Source organism: Plectropomus leopardus, chromosome 12, assembly GCF_008729295.1.
Source record: "Plectropomus leopardus isolate mb chromosome 12, YSFRI_Pleo_2.0, whole genome shotgun sequence".
Lineage (NCBI taxonomy): Eukaryota > Metazoa > Chordata > Actinopteri > Perciformes > Serranidae > Plectropomus > Plectropomus leopardus.
This window is the reverse complement of record NC_056474.1, coordinates 19,294,636-19,313,739: the sequence shown is the minus strand read 5'-3', so window position 1 is coordinate 19,313,739 and position 19,104 is coordinate 19,294,636. Positions and strand designations below refer to the sequence as shown.

General features: G+C 40.5%; 1 protein-coding gene across 1 annotated transcript in view; it reads right to left on the bottom strand.

Moving 5' to 3' along the window:
- Positions 1-279: 279 nt before the first annotated feature.
- The window catches only part of kcnn1a (potassium intermediate/small conductance calcium-activated channel, subfamily N, member 1a), a 59,755-nt gene continuing 40,930 nt past the window's right edge, over positions 280-19,104 (bottom strand). The window contains exons 5-10 of the mRNA XM_042497910.1: positions 8,227-8,368; positions 6,962-7,072; positions 6,511-6,638; positions 5,234-5,242; positions 3,041-3,110; positions 280-911 (exon numbers count right to left, since the gene is read on the bottom strand). Coding sequence (XP_042353844.1) covers positions 606-911; positions 3,041-3,110; positions 5,234-5,242; positions 6,511-6,638; positions 6,962-7,072; positions 8,227-8,368 — 766 coding nt within the window. The 3' untranslated portion in view covers positions 280-605. The remainder of the gene's footprint in view (positions 912-3,040; positions 3,111-5,233; positions 5,243-6,510; positions 6,639-6,961; positions 7,073-8,226; positions 8,369-19,104) is intronic.

The following is a 19,104-nucleotide window of genomic DNA, read 5'->3' as shown; positions in this document are numbered from 1 at the left end:
CGGATGTCCTCCATGGCCTCAGAGGGCCAGCAGGTGAGCCGAGGCCCCCAGCTCCACAGACCAACTTCCCCCCTCGTGGTTAAGGACTCTCCGGTGTGATAGCCAGCTCTCACCCCAGCGACCCTGAACTCAGTCATTTTTTAACTATACAAGGGCTTTTACAAAAAAGCTAACTTGAACAGCCATACAATGGCTAAAACATAAACCATATCTCTACTTTATCTCGGTTTTTCAGTCATTTTTAATTTTTTTTTTTCTCATTTTCTTTTTTTTGGATGCATTTGTGTTTTTTCTCGATTTTAGTCTTTGTTTGCTTTTCTTTGTTCTTTTGGAGTAGCTCTGATCCAGTCCTGTGCTGAGAGGCTCAGTCACAGAGGAATTGGTTTTTGGATTTGATGTTGGGTAGGGAGGAACAGGAGAGGGAATGAGTGGGAGGAAGAGAGGAAGGGCAAGGATCAGGTCAGGGGTCAAGATATGGGTTCATTATTAGTCCAGACATGGACTCGCCAGCGGTTACAGGGACAGCTTTGGATAGGACAGAATGAGGTGACGAGTTGGTTTGGGAGAGGTGAGGCTCGAAGGTGATTGCAGAGGGTTTGTCAAGGTTATCCGCTATCAGAGGAGGTGTGTGGTGCTGTGGAGGGAGAGCGCCGCCTACGGGCGGTGGAAGTCCAGGATCGCTCCGAGCGTTCGGAGCGCTCTGAGGCTAGTGAGGCGGGCCGAAAGCGGTGAACAAAGCCGTCCAGGAAGTCCTGCTGCTGCTGGGTTATGGCTTGGGAGATGAGGCAGGGCAGCGCCTGCAGGCTGCCCGTCACCGAGTCCAGCTTGTCCTCCAACGTGCCGATGCGCTTGTCCAGCTCCTCACTGCGCTCCTGCAGCTCTGACACCAGGTCATACATCACATTCTGGGTCTAATGAAGGAGAGAAGGTAAATGTGTTTGGGGAGGTGCAAGAACAGGAGGACAGAGAGGGAGGAGGAGGAGGGGAGGACAAAGGAGGGAAAGACAAGATGTAAAAATTTTACAACTTAATCTCTCAGAGGAGACATGCAATGAATTTACCGAAGGTACAGCATGTTTACATCATGTAATAGCTCATCATAAATGACATGTAACAGTCTATCTCAGAGAGCATGCAGAGTGAAAGGGAGTTGTGTAGTTTCAGCAAGTCAGCACTGATATTTATCTTCCCACCGTTTCACAACCAGCTTCTCCAATCCATTTATAGCCAGAGCAGGTCTTTAATGCTTTATGTATATGCTCTACACATCTCATTCATATAATGAAAAGCGTCTCTATTATTTAGGCACTTATTGTTCCGCAGCAGATGCAGCCGGGCCAATGTTAATGCAAGTGGTATCTGCATGTAATTCTTCTATTCAGACTAGAGCCATTGTATATGTTATAAAGTATATAACAAAGCACATTTTATTCTTTTCTTTATTTTGACAAAGTAAATTCCATTTCACATACAGCTGTACACCAGTAGTGCTCACAAAATACAAAATTACATTAGTGCATGCCCGAAATCAAATGACTTGTCTTATGTATAAGCCAGAAATCAAAGGGTTACTTCACCTTGGGGCATAACAAAGAGACATTGAGCCGTTGAACTGCTGTAGGGTGTACACAGATGGATCTGACCATCGAGCAGAGTAAGGGCAAGTAAACACACATTAAAGGAGTCGCCCTCAGAACCTTTTAAAATACACACTGGAGTGCAAATGCCATCCACATCAAATGAGGCTGCAGTCATGCACCTCCCTTTGAACCCCCTCTCTGCTCTGCTCTGCTGGGTCAGCTGACGTCTATACAGCGGGACAGAAGCTACTGAGGCATGACTGCTTTCACCCTCTTACAGAAGGATGCTGTTCACAGTATGTGGCTAGGCTCAGGTTCCCAAAACTGTTAGGCCTTGTTCAGACTGTCAGCCCAAATCAGTTTTTGGCATATCCAGATTGCATTCCAAGGTTCCTTCAGCCACAAGCAAGTTAGATTGAGGACTTTTAATACGTTTTTAATGCCATTCAGAATGGAACCTTTTTATTTTTTATTTTGTGTTTCTCACTCTGCATGTTGGACACACAAATCAAATCCGATCACTTGCAAATGACTGTTCGGACAGCCGGTTTTAAAGATCTGATTTGAGAGACAAATACGATTTCCGTGCAGTCTGAACGTAGCCTTACACTGTCATAAGTTGTTACTGGAAACAGGAAATCAGTTTGTGTTGAGTTTGATTTGATTTTAGTGGACAAATATCAATACACTGAACAGCAAAAGTATACAATAAACTTCAGGGATAGTCCTGTACTTGTTTACATTACTGTTCCAGAGTACATATCAGCCCGACCAAGAAGACTGTTGGTCTTCATTGAATATCATAGGAAGACCTCACACCCGCAAATGGCCATTTTTTCTCATTCCTCAATGAATTGAAGTTAGCTGGTGGTCTACCTTAATTTTTGGTAAGGGGTTAGTTCAGATTCAGCAAAGTCACACAATAACATAAACAAACTACTGCTCAAAGACCAGCAGCTTGCATGTTCAGCGTGTTAAAATGACTGTTTTTGTCACTTGCATTGAAGAGTGCACATGAGCTTCACTTCCAGTTCTGCTCCCTGGTAGAGACGGCTGTCTGTTTGAGAAGCACTGAGCTGGATAAATGAGACTTGGATTGTACGGCAAGAGTTGTGTGAGAGTTTGTAAAAGTATGTTTGGATATAGTTTTGCTGCTGTTAAATGTGGTCACCTATGACTTCATCTCAACGTTTTTCTGTTTTTGGATTCTTCATTTACGAAGGAGGTACGTAAAAAAACAGTTTACTTCACAAAATCAACATAACACAGGGTAACTAGCTGATATACAAATGTTTATTTGGAGGATTTAAGTACTCTTTGAGACAATATGTGCAGTTTGAAGCTGGTCAGGTGGTGCACAGTCAGATAATCAAAGCCTTTTTCGTCTATAAGTAGTCATGTGATCACTTCTCTAAACGAAATTCCAGCCTCTGTAAAGTTACATCAGAAAGGAGACTTACCTTCGCCAGGTCCACCAAGGTGTTGGCCTGATCGTTTAGTTTCCTCTGCTCCATCTTCACACTGCGCAGTCTAGTGGAGGCACAGGGAGGTGGGAACAGGAAGAGGAGGAGAGGAGGAGGTGGACAAAGGGGAGATTGAGGGAGGTGAGGAGAAGTGGAGAGGGAATAATGGAATAGAGGGTAGTTTGCAGGAGTGGAGCAGAGAGAGAGGCATGTTGTTTGGGGGAGATGAAGGGGCAGAGAGGGCCAACAGGTAAGAAAAAAGGAGGAGGAGGAAGAGGAGGAGGAGGAACAACATATTTTTTATCAGGCATGCTCTCTCACTGATGACACTGAGAAGAGAGAGGACTGCCTGCATGCATCATAAATATATGAACTTTACAAACTTATATGTATACATATATAGAGAAATATATATGTATAAATATATATACACAAGCATTCCTGGTCTTGGTCAATGCAATACCAAAACATGCAAAACTTCAGAAGCATACCACGTTCATTTTGGAAAAAAACAGACCATTTATCATGTTTTATTTATTTTTTTGTTATAACAAGATCTTCATCTCATAATATTGATGTGCTTTAAGCTGCACTTTTTACATTTAAAAAAAAAGAAGTATTTTTGCAGTCTTACTGCTGAGATGATCTTGTTACAACCTAAAAAGAATTTGTTTCTCAATAAGAAGAAAAAAATCTCTACATAATTTCAAAAAGGAGAAAACGATGTTTTTTTTCCCAGCAAGAATGCAATATGCTTCCATACAAGACCCGCCCCCCCAAAAAATCCATGTTTGAAATCATAACATTCCCATCTCTCTCCACCCAAAAGTAAGATGTCAAAAAATTAAAAAGATGACATGCCCTTTGTCAGTGCTACACACAGCTCAGTGGTAGGACTTCAGATATACACACTGGTCATTCAGTAAGCGTGCAGTGACTGTGAGTGACTTTGTGCACAATGAAACGTGATTCTCCCAGTCTGTGTGTGTGTGTGTGTGTGTGTGTGTGTGTGTGTGTGTGTGTGTGTATACATGGGTCTATGTGTATGTGTGTGTGTGTGTGTGTGAATGCCACAGATAAAAGATGAAGCTTGCCAAAAATAAACTGTCTTATGACACTGCTGAACACACGGCAACATAGACATTTCAAATAACTTGCGCAATGATACATCGGACATGTTTTGTGATGCCTTCAACATTGTGCCTCTTTATCTCTAATCAAATACATTATAGCCCTGTAAGAACTGTTAACGCTGATGCGAATAATGTGTCATTGTTAGCGGTGGCATCACACAGCCATCATTTGGATGTGTGAGGGAAGAATTTCCCTGTTCGGCAAATTATGAGACAGGATGACATTCAAGGGCATTTATTCATGTGCAAATCAGTATATCAGAGCGGAGTGAGCCCGCTCGCTTACGGCTCTCTCTCTCTGTGGGAAACAGCGCGTATGTGTCTGTTTGCCCGGCTTTGTTATCCCTTATGGCTGTGGAAGAATAGGGGCTAAAAGCTAAAAGCGCTACTTATTAGTGTAATGCATTATGAGTACAATTTTATCCTCCAAAAACACAACCTACTTGTTGTGTCTTTTTTGTGCTATGTTGTCAATGTCATGTGTAAGCTTTGGTATTTGATCTCAAATAAAAAAGGGAAAAAAAATCAATATTGTAAATACAGTAAACATTTAAAACTCATACATTAAAGTGTGTGTGTGTGTATGTGTGTGTTCATGTCATCACAAAACCATCAGGAGTGTAGGATGATATCTGCTGATGCAGGTTAATATAGCCTCCAGAGCAGCTATATTAATCATGGGCAACATTATACAGTACATCGTAGATGATTATGAACCGCTGGCCAGGCCAACAAAGCTCCAAGCTCATTCTGTGCAAGATGCTTTTTCTTTCACACGTTCTCTCCAGACAAACCCTCCACTATTGACACCAGTGGCAAAATGTTGATGCTTAGTTTTTTTGTTTCATTCCATTCAAAGGGGGGATGGGAGGGAGAGGGAGGTAAATGGAACACTGAGGTAAAAGAAAAACCAAAAAACAATTCAGCATCCAGCATTTTTTTTCCTTTTTTTTTTTGGTAACACGCTTTTTCTCATGCAAGTCAAACGCAGACATGGAGAGAGGAGGAGGATGTTGAGGAAACAGTAGGAGGAGGATACATAGAAGACTCAACTTACTTCTGAGCTCTGCGGTGATAGAGCAAAACAAAGACAGAACACAGTACAGAGTTTTAACCTCACAACATTCACGAAACGAGTGAAACCATTACACTTCTCACTGTAAGCACAGGGTAAAAGGGGGTCGGAGGGAGAGGGAGGAGGGGAGGGGGATAGGAAGGACCATTACACTAGATTGCAGCGTGTGTGCTTGTGTACGTGTGTGCATGTGTGAGAGTACACGTGTGAGCATAACAATCAAAGGATATGGTACTCTTGGAGAGGACATTGTAACGAGCGCTAGAAATATTCTCAGCTACAGCTGCATTTTATCTGTTTATTCCAAGTTCTCCAACCCATACGACCACATAGGTTTTATGATCCTTCCCGCTGAAGACAACCCACAGGACCATTTCCTAAATCAGCGCTTGTATCGCCAGACGACAAAATAGTTTGTATTTGACCGTTAACAGTCACAGTTTTGAACAGGTAGTTAACGCCGTGAAACAGTCAAAGTTACACCAAAATTAAGTGTTTAGGTTTAGAAAAATGATCGTGGTTTGGTTAGAAAATAAGTTAATTTGTTACTAAGGTAATGTAAACGTGTCAGCTTTTTTTCTCTGCTCTGCTGGGTTCAGGCTAGGATGGGATTTTTAATCGAGCTCGGGCCCAGAACTGTTGCTCAGGCTTGGACATAAACTATGTCTGTTTGTGCAGAGTCAGGCCTGATTTATTCTTTTTTTTTTTGATGCACGATCAAATCTCTATGCCACGTGACATACTACTACATACAGTGTTAAAATAACTCAATGTTTGCTTTTAGTTTGGCACACAAACATCTGTCTCCTGGATGAAAGTCCTGTGGTTGTTTGACCCATCCACATCCCCTCTGTCTAACCCTAGGTGGACTTAACTACTCTTTATACTATGTTTTTTGACTTCCTTTGCTCCTGTAAAAATTTCTACAGCCACTAAAAGTAGTCGGCTTACAAAAAGGTAAAATTGTTGTAATTTCTGCTTGTAAACATGACCAATGTGGTCGTATTTTGGAGAACAGTCTTGTTTATTGGCAATACAACTCCTAATAATACAGCTTAAATATTGTGTACCATGAAAAACACTAAAGACAATCTCATAGAAGGAGCATCTCAAGAAGTGTTTTTCAACAACATACTGTATTTTTTTGGCATACTGAGTGACTCCACTCAGTGGTCGTTGGTGAACAACTCTGTCATATTTCCATCAGAGATTTTCATTACACATTAGATAATGCAAAACGGACAAAGAGCCGGACTTACTGGTGAATGGCTTGGAGAAACTTGCGCTGGTGTTTCCGCACCTTGGCATGATCTATCTTCTTGACCAACTTAGTGTGTTTGTAGATGAGCCATGTTTCCCTGAGTACATTGGCAGCTGTGTTCTTTACCTGTGAAGCAAGGTTGAAAAAGACAAAAGATATACAGGACCCTCTTCACTGGGCTGCACGGGCTGAAAGTCAGGCATCCACGATTACTGCTACTGTCTGAAAGTATTAACTACAGATACAGCTGAAATAGTGGCAAGTACGTAAGTAAACTTTACTCCTATAGCACTCTTCAAAACCAGAGTTACAACCTATTTATACGTGACAAACTAACCAAGGGGACAAGGTGTAACATACAATACAAACCATGAAGTACTAAAATTGTAGGGGACGGTCAAACATAGAAAAAATATCACAGTTACTAAATGAACTGGGATGAGACTCACTCGTTTGCAGAGTTGTGTGTCCATCATGAAGTTGTGGACATGTTTCTCAGCCTTGGTCAGCTCCAACTTCCTGGCTACCACTGCAACCACCAGTGCAGTGCAACCAGCTCCCTGCAGCACAAAGATGTGGTCAAGCAGGCAAAGCAACATTTTGTTTATAAACTTTCAAAATGCAACTTTACTACATTAATCATATAAAACGATACCCGGTAAAGAAACAAGACAAAGCAGCTCAGAGTCAGGGAATGTTATTTAACCCTTTAAAACCTGGAGTGACATCACTTTTCTTGTGCTGCTTTCAGATGCCTTTTACGAGGATTTAAAACAAATTGGTGCGATTTCTTTCAAAAACATGGGAAAAAAGCAATGAGCAACTTGGTATGAACTGATCCACATATTGCAAGAAAATAGTACATTTAGAATTTTTTTTTTTTTAAAACTTGGTTTCAAGTAAAAAAGTCAAAGTAAAAAAAAAAAAAACTAGGGAAAAACAATATTCAACATAATTATCATAATTACATATTTAAAATTATGCTACATATTTACAATGTAACCAATAATTACAGGCAATAATTTAAGCACTTTTTCCGAGTCTTGTTTGTTTGTTTGCTTTGAACTATTTTCAGGTTATTTTCTTGTACTTTTTTTACTAATTTCTTGCAATTTTTGGGTCATATTTTGTGGTCTTGCTTATAGCCTTCTTCTCATATTTTTGAAAGATATCAAGACAATTTTCTCAAGTTTCAAAGGGTTAACTGGGAACAGTAAGTTGTATGGCATGTCGCTTAAATCCTTACTTAAACATCAGCTGAGAGAAGAGTAGAACTGAAGTGTTTTTTTTTAAAAAAAAAAAAAACAACTATGCATCAGTTAAGTACAAAGTGAAGCAAAATAACAAAAACAAGCTGAATTTAAGATTTTCTGTTTTTCAGACAGAAATTGTGTAGAATTCAGCTCATCAGAAAGATAGAGCAGCCCAAAACACACAAGTATGTAAAGACATGACGGGTAAAAGAGGAATGTACTTAATAAAAATATATGTAAAAGCTGCCAACTGACGTGAATGAGTTCAAACACTGTATTTTCATAGTTCTGACTCCTTATTTGCTTCTATTTTTTTGATTGTCAGTCACAAATTACTCAAAATCTTCACATATTTCTAAACTATAAAAGTTACACAAGCAGAATTGTATATGACATTATCTCAAATTTCTTGTTGCAGTACTTGTTATGTGTTATGTAGTTCTCTGAATAAAGGAACCCACCATAATCCCTGTAAGCAGACACACGCCTTTCCCACAGTACGTGTGTGGTACCATGTCCCCGTAGCCAATGGAGAGGAAGGTAATCGAGATGAGCCACATGGCTCCCAGGAAGTTACTGGTCACTTCCTGTTTGTCGTGATACCTGAAGTGACGAAGATAAGCAGAAGTGGGATAGACACAGTCAGTAACACCACACGCGGTTACTTGACCGTGAGCATGCTGGAGGATGACGTGGTGCTGTGTGAACCAAACAGGGGTGGTGAGAGGAGGGGGTGGAGGTGGTGAAGATTGAGGAGGAGGAGAGAACCATGGTGCAAGGTGTTACACCTGTTTGTAAAGCCACTAAAAAAAGTCCATTCTGAGTGAAAGAATGAATGGATTTGAAAGAGACACTATAATTTCCATTGGTCTTTGGCGTTGGGTAATTTTTCTACCTGAGATAGTTTAATGGAGGAAAATGTTTAATGGGAAGGAAACTTAAACTGACATGTAGCCAGAAAAAAAGCAAATACTGTCCATTTTTGAAAGAAATCAATGAAATGATTTCAATGTAGAGCAACAACACTGAACATGTTTGATGTTCAGTGTCTGTCATTATAAAATTTAACTGTTTGGTGAGAGGAGTGATATGAAGGAGCATTGAAAAAAAAGAGTCAGAGGCCAAATCACTTACTCTTGTCGTACATTTGCATAGAAATGACAATTTTAGACAACATATTTCAAAGGGGCCATGTCGCTGTAAGTGACTGGATAAAGAGTACCGAAGGTCAAACTTGATTTGAATGTGACAACCCAACAAATGTTAGTGTCAGAGCATCCACAAAATGCACATACTGCTGCATTAAAATCAAACTAACAATTAGCTTATTGGTCACAGTTTACTGCAAACCTTCCTCCATAGAAGTTTATGCTGCCCCCCGAAAAAAGGTTTGGCAATGCAAATCATCACTTCAAACATGTTGTTTGCTGAAAATAGCTGACAGCCATGCTTGAATTGTCAGTCCAAAGGCCCTCAGTGCACACGCAAAGATATTTCTATAAAAAAACACACACTTCACAAAAGCTGCATTGATGATGACATTCCCATACCTTTTGCAGCAAGACAAAAGTCCATCACAGAGGCAAATCTGCCTTATCCACCCACCCTCATTCAACTCGTCTAATTATTCCCAATGGGCTGTCTAGGAGGAGATCAGATAAGATTTAATTTTGGAGTTAAAATCAAATATTCATTAAACACTTTGAGACAACATCTCGCCAACATCCTTCTGACAAGACGACATAGATGGAGCCTAATTTCTTGGGATTTTGTTAAGGCTTGTCTAAAAGTAGATTCTGACTGAGCCAATCATAAATTGCAAGCGACTTCAAGCTATTCAGCAGTGACCCAGCATGTGGACTCAAAATGGCCGGAACAATCACCTCTAATTAGTGCACAAGTCCAGATCGGAGCACTTGGGGTCAGACGATGAATTTCTTAAGTTTTCCTTTCCAAAATGGGGGCAAACCCTTGCTTCCTCTTTCTCCTCCAAGACAGATCATTGTTGTCAAACATCATAAGTGAACTAATCATGCCTTCTGCAAGTTCTTCAAACTCCCACTCTCACAAGTGTCTATTCATGCTCAAAGTCAGGGGGAGAAAATAACTATGAGCACCTTTTCTCCCTCAGAATGACAAAAAAGTGTGTGGTCTGTGGGATTCAAGCCTCTTTAATGACATGCAGAGAAGCAGTCGGTACAATACCATGCAGGAATAAAGAAAAATGTCTGCATCCTGCATGCTTCAAAGCCAGTATATTGAGAGCAGGGGAGCAATGGGAAAGCCTGGGGTCCATTTAGAGGTGAAAACCACCCTCTGACATATCCTGCTGTATCACAAGGTGGACGGGGGATTGTCGTGGACGGGCTTTCATTTGTAAACAGTGGGGCAGGATTGGAAGAGTAACAAAGGAAGAAGCTCATTGAATTTGACACCCCTGTCTCTTTTACCTGCATCCCAACACTTCACCAGCTGCCCTTTGATAGCTGCCAGGGGGCTAAACTTGATCAGCTGGCTAAATATTGTAATTACAAGTGACTAGTATGTTAATTTCATTCATCTTGTCATCAAGGCAGGCAGAGAGTGAGTCATGTCTTCAAGGCAGGCAGCAATGTGCTGCACCTTTGAGCACAGCCAACAATGCATTACAGTGTATCACAGCAGCCTTCTCTCTGTTGTAAATATACCCCCATAAATATGCTTTTCTTTTTCTTTTTTCTTTTTTTTTAGCAATAAAATGTTTTAGAGAATGCTTCCTGATTTATCATCTGTTTGTTCTAATGGTGGAAATATATTTCCAACGCACATATTTCAATAATTCTCCGCTCTAAAAAAGAGCAGAAACAGCAATACGGGAATAGAGACAGAGGCTGAATGGGGAGCTGATCAATAACATTTTAAGGCTCTCAATATACTGTGTCAAGTTTTGGAATAGCATGGAGAAGAGCTGGCACCACTTTCAACCTATTCCAGGACAAGAGGTTTATACTATGCTGTCTAGAGCCGACAGTTTTATCCCCCGCTGTTAAATTCTCCCTGACAGACACTCTGCAGCGAAAGCATTACCCCGAAATCACTTACTCAAATACTTCAGAGATGATGTTGTTTATCCACTAGTGTGTATAAAATAATACTGTAATTTACACCCCAAATGAGCTCTGAAACGTTGCTTCTGTGGTGGGTAAGAGGAGGGAGTACAGCACGATTCACACAACAAAAGACAAATGATCTCCAATCTGCGCTAGACAGGTAAACAAAAATAACAACATGTACAACAAAACAGCTTCCCGCATCAATCTCTTCAAATTATAACCAACCAATCAACTATTCTAATCCGACACTAGGGTGTTTTCTGTTTGTGTACTAATGAATGATTACCAGTTATTTTATTATCTTAACTGTGGCTGTGTGCAGATGAGCTCATGATACATAGGACAAGTCCTGAGGAAATACGGAGGCTAAAGTGGACGACACAACTTCTGAACAAACAACCTTAACGATGGATCAAATGTGAAAGAGCCACGCACTTTCTTCCACCAACACACACAACACACACACAGACGCACAATTATCAGGAATATTTAAAATGTTTGACTGCAGCACTACAATAGAAAGTATTTCTGATATGAGAACAAAAGAAAAATCTTTGTACATGCAATTTATACAAAGTTACTATGAATTTCGATCTAAATGCTTTTTAATAAAAGGTGTTGAACCAATGTCAGCGATTATCTTTAAGGGGACCTCTTATGCTTGTTTTCAGGTTCATAGTTGTATATAATGTTTCTACAGGAACATGTTTGCATGCTTCAAAACACTTTATTTTCCTCATACTGCCTGCACTGAAACACCTGTATTCATCTATCTGTCTCAAAGGCTCAGTTTTAGCATCAGCCTCTATAAGCTCCCCTCCTGAAAAAAGCCCAGTCTGCTGAAATACCACCACTAAAAGTTTCACAATGCAACCACATGTTCCAGCAGAACATATCGAGAAGAAATGAACAAAATCCCCAAAATCTTCACAACTGTACATGTTCCAGCAGAAATATGACCCAAAACGGCAAAGAAATTAACATCAATTATCAATTAAATTAAAACCTACATGCATGTTAAAAGTGAACTTGCAGCCGGGGAATTACTGTAACAGAGAATGGTGGCACTTTCATGAAAAGTCCCCAATAAAATTTCCTGAACACAACCAGACATGTTCCAGCAGGAATATTATCCAAAATCGTGGAGAAATGTAATCAGCAACCAAGTTTACATGTTTTGCTGATGTAAGCATGTAGCTGCATTTAGCAGTATAGCCAACATAATGTAACACTGTACACTGTGACACTTGCTGTAACATGCTCAGAGCAGATAACTACATAAGAAATCTAGCACACTATGACGTCACCATATGGATTTTGTTTTTCAGCTGATACTGATGAGCGACAATTAGCTGCTTCTCATGGCTGAGACAGTAACTGATAATTTCACATTTTTGTATTTCAAAAAGAAGTTTATAAACTGTAGTTTATGCACAGCTGAGGGTAAGAAAGGATCATGATTTAAAATTCATTAGCCAGGTCAAAATCTAAGACACTCTACTATAGCCTGTGTAGAAAAAAACTGTTGGAAAAATAGTATTGAAGTGGGAGGAAGCATGATTTTTTTTCTCTTATGGATAAGCCTATTTCTATATACGTTTACCTCATTTTTTTAAACTTTGGCCACATTTAATATGTAAAGCATAATGTGTCCCCTTTAAAGGTTTAGGTGTCGTGTCGTGAATGGGCCTTTTTCTTGTTTTGGAGTGAATCACCTCACAGACATGACATCTGAGACATCACAATGACACACTGAATAGAAAACACACATATGAAAAGAAGAAGAGAGAATGTTTGAGAAATCACACATAAACATGTTACCTCTCTGTTTTATGTCCCTAGAATACACATCTGTTATGAGGTTAGAAAATTTGTAATACGGACTAATATACGCAAACCCTAATTCTACATCTATATTTCAAGCTTCCTCTCGGAGAATCAGAGCCCTAACTCTGTTCCTTCTTTCCTCCGCCGGTCAGCTGCTAGAGCAAAGTAAATGACTTCCTCCACATTCAAAAGCTGCTGCTTAACATTCTGCAGCTATCGCCTGCGTACAATAACAGCACTTCCCCAGCACTTCTTCCTGCATTTTGGTTTCACATCAACAAAAACAAATTAAAACAATTTTTCAACGAGTGCAAGTCTTGTTGAAATAAATGAATTTGAGCTCTGTGAGATTGCTTGGGGACAAATATGTTGGGATGCTCCTCCGGGAGTGTGTTAGTTGCAGTAAACATGAGCAGATTAAACTCAAAGTGATGATGACCTAATTAAAAAACTGCAAACCTAACTGTGTTTTTACAGCGCAGCCAATATGCAAAGCAAGCGAGCAAGCAGCAGCAGCACCAGCACACTCCGAGTGGACTGTAGCAATTTTATGAATATGTTTTAAAAAAAATGAATGGATTAAGAAAAATCACTCCAACTCTGTAAAGTTAAGCAAGGTCAATAAAAGTTATTTTCTTCATCAAAATAGCATTACCATGTTTTAATCATAGATCACTTTAAAGAGGATTGTTTGGCATTATATCAGAATATCTGATAGCAATACCAGTCTGACTGTCGATCCACACTGAAATATCTCAACAACTCTCGGATGGATTGACACTAAGTTTTGAACAGACTTTCAGAGTCACGTCCCCTACACGATGAATTTGTTGAGGCCTTAACTTTTCATCTAGCACCATCATCATGTGAAAATTTCCATTGCTTTTTTTAGTTCTTTCTTTTACTTTGGTTTATGAAAAAATACCTGCAAAACAAATGACATCCTCATCAGCCTCAGCTACTAACGGCCCAGACGGCCCATAGTGTCGGGCCATCCTTGAGAGTCTGTAAACCAAGTTTTTGTGGTATATTCTGCAATGTTAGCACTAGTTGACCCTTGTCGACCATTGCCAGCTTTTTTTTGGCCACTCTGAATTGGAGTCAGAGACGGTGGAGCCTGTAGGTGAGTGAAATCACTCTAATTGGCAGTTCAGCTCCGTGCACATGAAGAGAAATGGAGGTAACGAAGGCAAAAGAAAAGAAACTTATGTCAAGAGGGTGTGAGATAAAAAACAAACTTGTTAGATAAGGCAAGATTAAGTTTTTAGTCATTGAGCTCTTGGGCAGAAACAGTTTGTAGTTGTTTGTGTGTTCGCTGGTGCACGCTAAATATTCTAGAGTTGCATTGTTAACATGCTAAGAGGCTAGCTTTTTTCTTCTTTTTAATGACGAATATAGACTGCTGCCACATGCTGGTATAAAGAGTTATTTCTCCTAATGCAGGCGCAGACTTTACATGGTTGTACTACTACGCTAACCTATGATGGTGAACATGATAAACGTTATACTGGGGCTGTACCCAACTCAAAATTATGTCAGCCGAATCAGATTTGGCTGTTCAGTACGAATATTCAACAATTCGTTTTGTTTTTCTCTGCAATTTGTACACTGAAAAATCTCGACTACACTGTGAGGAAGGTTTTCATTGTACTGCACGTGAGGTCTCAATTCACTTACGTGATGTATTCACTTTAATTAAAATATACGTATATGCAGAGGAGAGGAAGTAATATCTACAGCCATCTTCATCTGCTGGCTTTGTGCCAAAGTTTAACGGGGAGGGGCTCAATGTCACAATGACCCCTCGTCTGATAATCAAACATGGCGGAGTGGCGGTCTCACAAGGTGTGTTGTAATTGTACTTTAGCCAAATAACAGAGTATAAACCAAGAGAGAGGCAAGCTGTACTGCACAAACCAGACATTGGCTTTTGATTAAGAGTGACTTTGCACTGTAATATTTGCTGCAAAGAACTGCATGATTTTGTTGCACCGATACGACTGCACTTTGATAATAAATTATACATAATGTATTGCTGTCAACCGACTAAGTTGTGAATCCAAAAGTAAGGACCTGCTTGGATTAGCTGACTTGCAGATTTTACAGCAAGGAAGGCTTCAGGCCTCCGTTGCCAGAAATGATCAAGTGTGTGTGTTTGTGAATCTCATCCATTTTAAAGACGCTGGATGAGAACTTCCAAAGAGTCCGCAGCACTGACACAACCAGTGAGATTTCCTGCAAGTCATCCTATTACAAATAATGAAGTCAAAGACGTCAGCTCACGTAAGCCCTTGAAACAGTCTTGTGGTGCTACCCTTGCAAACTTTCATATCTAAGCTGAGCACTTCATAAAGTCAGGCCTTTTCTGTCCTTCTTAATCTATAAAGCCACCAGACAGGAAGCTCCGTTCACGAAGCCCTTAATCTTAATGTTACAGTGCTGGAGTGTGGTTATGTCTCTGGGGTTATCAGATAGTGAGTGTCCCATTACAGATGTTCATTGAATTAGGCCAGAGACACCTCCAAGAAAACTCCACAGCGAAGTCTCAGACCCCAGTCCCTGTAAACAAGCTCACACCAGTCCCAGTGTATTCTTTAAAAAAGGCATTTTGCTCAAGTACCCATACCCAGTAGTGTTTAAGTTTACCTTGCTGCAAACTCCAACCTTCAGGGGACACGACAAGCTTTGAAACACAACCACCACTCCACCTCCACTGCAAACAAAGTACACCTCAGCATTTTCTTTCATGTTCCCAGTCTTCCCAATACTCTTCACAAAATACATATTCTGCTGCACTTCTGCCCACAACACCAGGTTTGGCTTTAAGGTAGAGCGTGCTCATTAGAACCCAGGAGATTGCCGGCTGTCTTCATCTCAGCCCACATTCAGATGCCACGCAAAATGCCTGCCTAAAAAGCGTTCATTGTTTTTAAGTTTTCGTCTTCGAGTAGAGACGAGTGATGAAAAGATTCTGTCACCTCAGATTCCCTTTCCTGATTCTTCAATAGCTGTTTGATGACTGACTGATAAGTGTTAGGTATGTGATACTGTGCTGTACTAGTGCATAAAGGTTTTACAGTCGGGGTGAAAAGGTCCACAAAATTCACTGTTTGGTTTGATAACATGTAAACGCCTCATCAGCTCTCTCACCTCTTTAGTCTAATAAACACATAAACAAACACCTCTGTTTAAATGCTACAGTCACATAAACACAAGTAGAATAGCCTTCACTAATGTATCTGTCTTTCTGACAAAATCAACTACTTGGCCCGCTGGCAGTTAACTGCTCACTGCTGTGGATGTGTGCTTTGTGTTCATTTTCACTACTATCAGCTGCTAGCAAGAGTCAGTTGCTGCGCAGGTGCTCTAAATGCCAGACCTGTCGGTTCTCTGAGGATCTCATATTTCTGGTCTGATGATGGCGTTACTAACCATCTAGCTTAGTGTAGCGAACCTCCCAGCATGCCTCACTGGAGTCGAGTGTTTTGGTTGTGTGTGCTGCCTTCAGGCTGCCTTGTTGAGCGCAGTAATACGTAAAACATTATATTAATCTAGGGTTGTCAAATGATACATTTTAAAAATTGTGATCGCAGAATTTCAAAAGTTAATTGCGATACATTTCTTTTTTTTTAATTACGTTTTCAATTCCATTATTTTGCATTTCAAAACAGTTTTGAAGTCCATATTGACAAGGTAAAGCAATTCTTACCATATTGTTTTGATTAGGAATCAAATGACAGCAAAAAACTGAATGGGACAAGCATAGAGTGGGCATGTCTGTAAAGGGGAGACTCATGGATACCAACATAATCCATTTTCAGTCAGATATCTTGAGGTCAGAGGTCAAGGGACCCCTGTGAAATGGCCAACTTTGGATTGTCCTGAGAAGCTAACATGACATGGTTGGTACCCCTGGATTTCTTAGGTCTTCTGGTTTAATGTGATACCAGTAGCATCACTCTAGCACAGCCCTGTACAGCCTCTTTAAATCAGAAATGTCTGCTGCGTTGTTGTATTAACGCAATAAAAAAAAAAAAAACGCGTTACATACCGACCTTAGTCGCATCGCGATTAACACATTAAGCCTGCTGGCCCTATATTAAACACAGTTTAACTTGTATATCTTATTTTCCCAATGTAATGAGATAGTTGAATGTATCATTTGGTTTGTGATGTGTACCGCACCAAAAGCCTCGTACTGCTCAGACTTTTTGGGGAAAACGAAAAACGTAATTATCTTAGGTCTGTTTTTGATGAGTCATGACTGCCGCATAATGCATGCTGGTTAGATTTCACTCTGACCTCATACACACGGGCAATGATAACCTGACAAGATCGAATCGGATGTAGTTTTTAAAGCCAGGCGCCTCTCTACATCAACTGTAAGACCCAGGGCATGATGGGAAATTCCTGGCTGTTTCCTGATCAAAAAGCTGATAGGCTCTTAGTTTCGACCATAAACACTCATAAATCCTCACTATCTATGCAATTGTGATATTTAACATTAGGTGGTCGGGTCTTAGTGTCATGTTGTGCAATGAGGGTTTCATCTGTAAACAAACACATCTTCTGTGAGTTGACAATAATAATAACACATGATCTGAAAACTTCGTGACTTCCTCTACATTCTTTGAAGGTTGCTGAAAATAGAGCATCTTTTCCTGGAAACTGTCTGACTTGACTGCAGTTTTTTGTTACCACCCCCTTGCCGTTGCCTGATCTTGTCTACTGTCCAGACGGACGTCTCAAACCAGCCTGATAACAGACTGATTGACAAGGTGACAATTAATGATGTTGAAATATTCTGACTACCAGTACATGAAACAGATAAAATTGGACAATATGGTTGCAATAAAAAAGATGAAATTAGGGCTCTGTGTGTGTGTGTGGGGGGTGGTCTTCTAAAAACTTGAGACTTTCAGTACTCACAAGTGAATAAAAACACTACTCCTGTATTTTTACAACAATAAGATTAACATCTCCAGGAACCTTTTACATTAAGCTACTACCACCTGTCTTTGAACAAAGAACAGGCTCATGATCTTCAGAGCAGATAGTATCTCTGCTGATTATAACTTCCATATTCACTGTTATGCAAACATGCTTTGCAGGCCTTGTATATGACTTTGCCATAGGCTGCAATCAATACTATGCCTGCAGAGCGTGCATAGTTTAAAAAGAAATTATCAGATCAAGTCATCAAACCATAGAGAATCCGCCTGTCCTTGAGTTTGCAGCAATTTGCATAAAATCCATCCGACTTTGTGGAAAAGATTTTTTAAGATAGTTTTGTGAATGATTCAGGTTACAGGAAAGGTGTGTTGGCACTAAGATTGATGCACAGCGAACTGTACAGACAGTTCACTTTGTGATCCTTGGGGTCCACTGTTAGGGTCATCGAGAGCTGGACTGTTGCGTCAGCTTGTTCTTCGATGTCTGTCAGATCTACGCCAGTACGTGTGGACAGAAAGGCTTTGAAAAAATGGTTACGTTTTAAAGTTGTCATCATCTGTTTAGCCAGGAGAATAAGGAGGCATTTTTTGTTGCCACCTATTTTGCTGCATTCTGTATTTAAATCTAATAACAAACTAAAAGTGTGTTAAAATATGTGTCAGTGCTGTTTCATTCCTGGCTTGGAAACTTTAAAGTTGTAAAATCTACCTGAATATTTCATGTAAACCTGTGGTTGGTGTGAGAAAGTTCAAGTTGCACCGGTGTGTGTTTCTCTAGTTAGACATTCGGACAGCCTGTTCTTGGCTGCCGCTGTTTGTATCTTGTGGCTAAGCGATGACACAATCTGGATGTCAGACCTTGGGTGTAGGTGTAGCTGACTAGTAACTCAAGCCTGATAATCCAGTGCTGCGCTCTGAGGGAAAGTCAGCTAAACTTTCTGAGAGCTTGCCTACGGGTCCTCGCCGGAGAAAGCGAGGTGAGAAACGGCAGTCTCACATCACCTCGAAATAGAGCATTTTGTTTCAGATAACAGAGTTAGAACAGGAGAGGAAGAGAATTAGATAACAGTTAAGGAGAAAAAGGAGCGAGAGATCGGGGAGGCAGGCAAGGCATGCATGCGAGTGTGTAACTGAGTTCTGGCCGGATTAGGCCTGCTTGTTATGGATAAGGAAAGGCAAAGGGACGAGGAATCAGTAGTGGGGAGAGATGAGGAAAAACTGCAAAGCATGCCACGTTAGATGGGTACAGTAGGAGATCTGCGAAGGATCAGTCAGGAGTAAGAGAGAGAGGGAGGGAGCCTTATGATAGTGAGGGAGAAGCCAAAAGAGCTTAGTTAAGGAGCTTAGTTGAGGTAGGTTAGCTCTGAAGATGGGCTGTATCAAGAAAGAACGGAAAAGCGGGCCGGTGACCAGCGTTAAATCCATCTACTGTAAGATTAGCATCCCTCCCAACTCCACCATCCCTCCA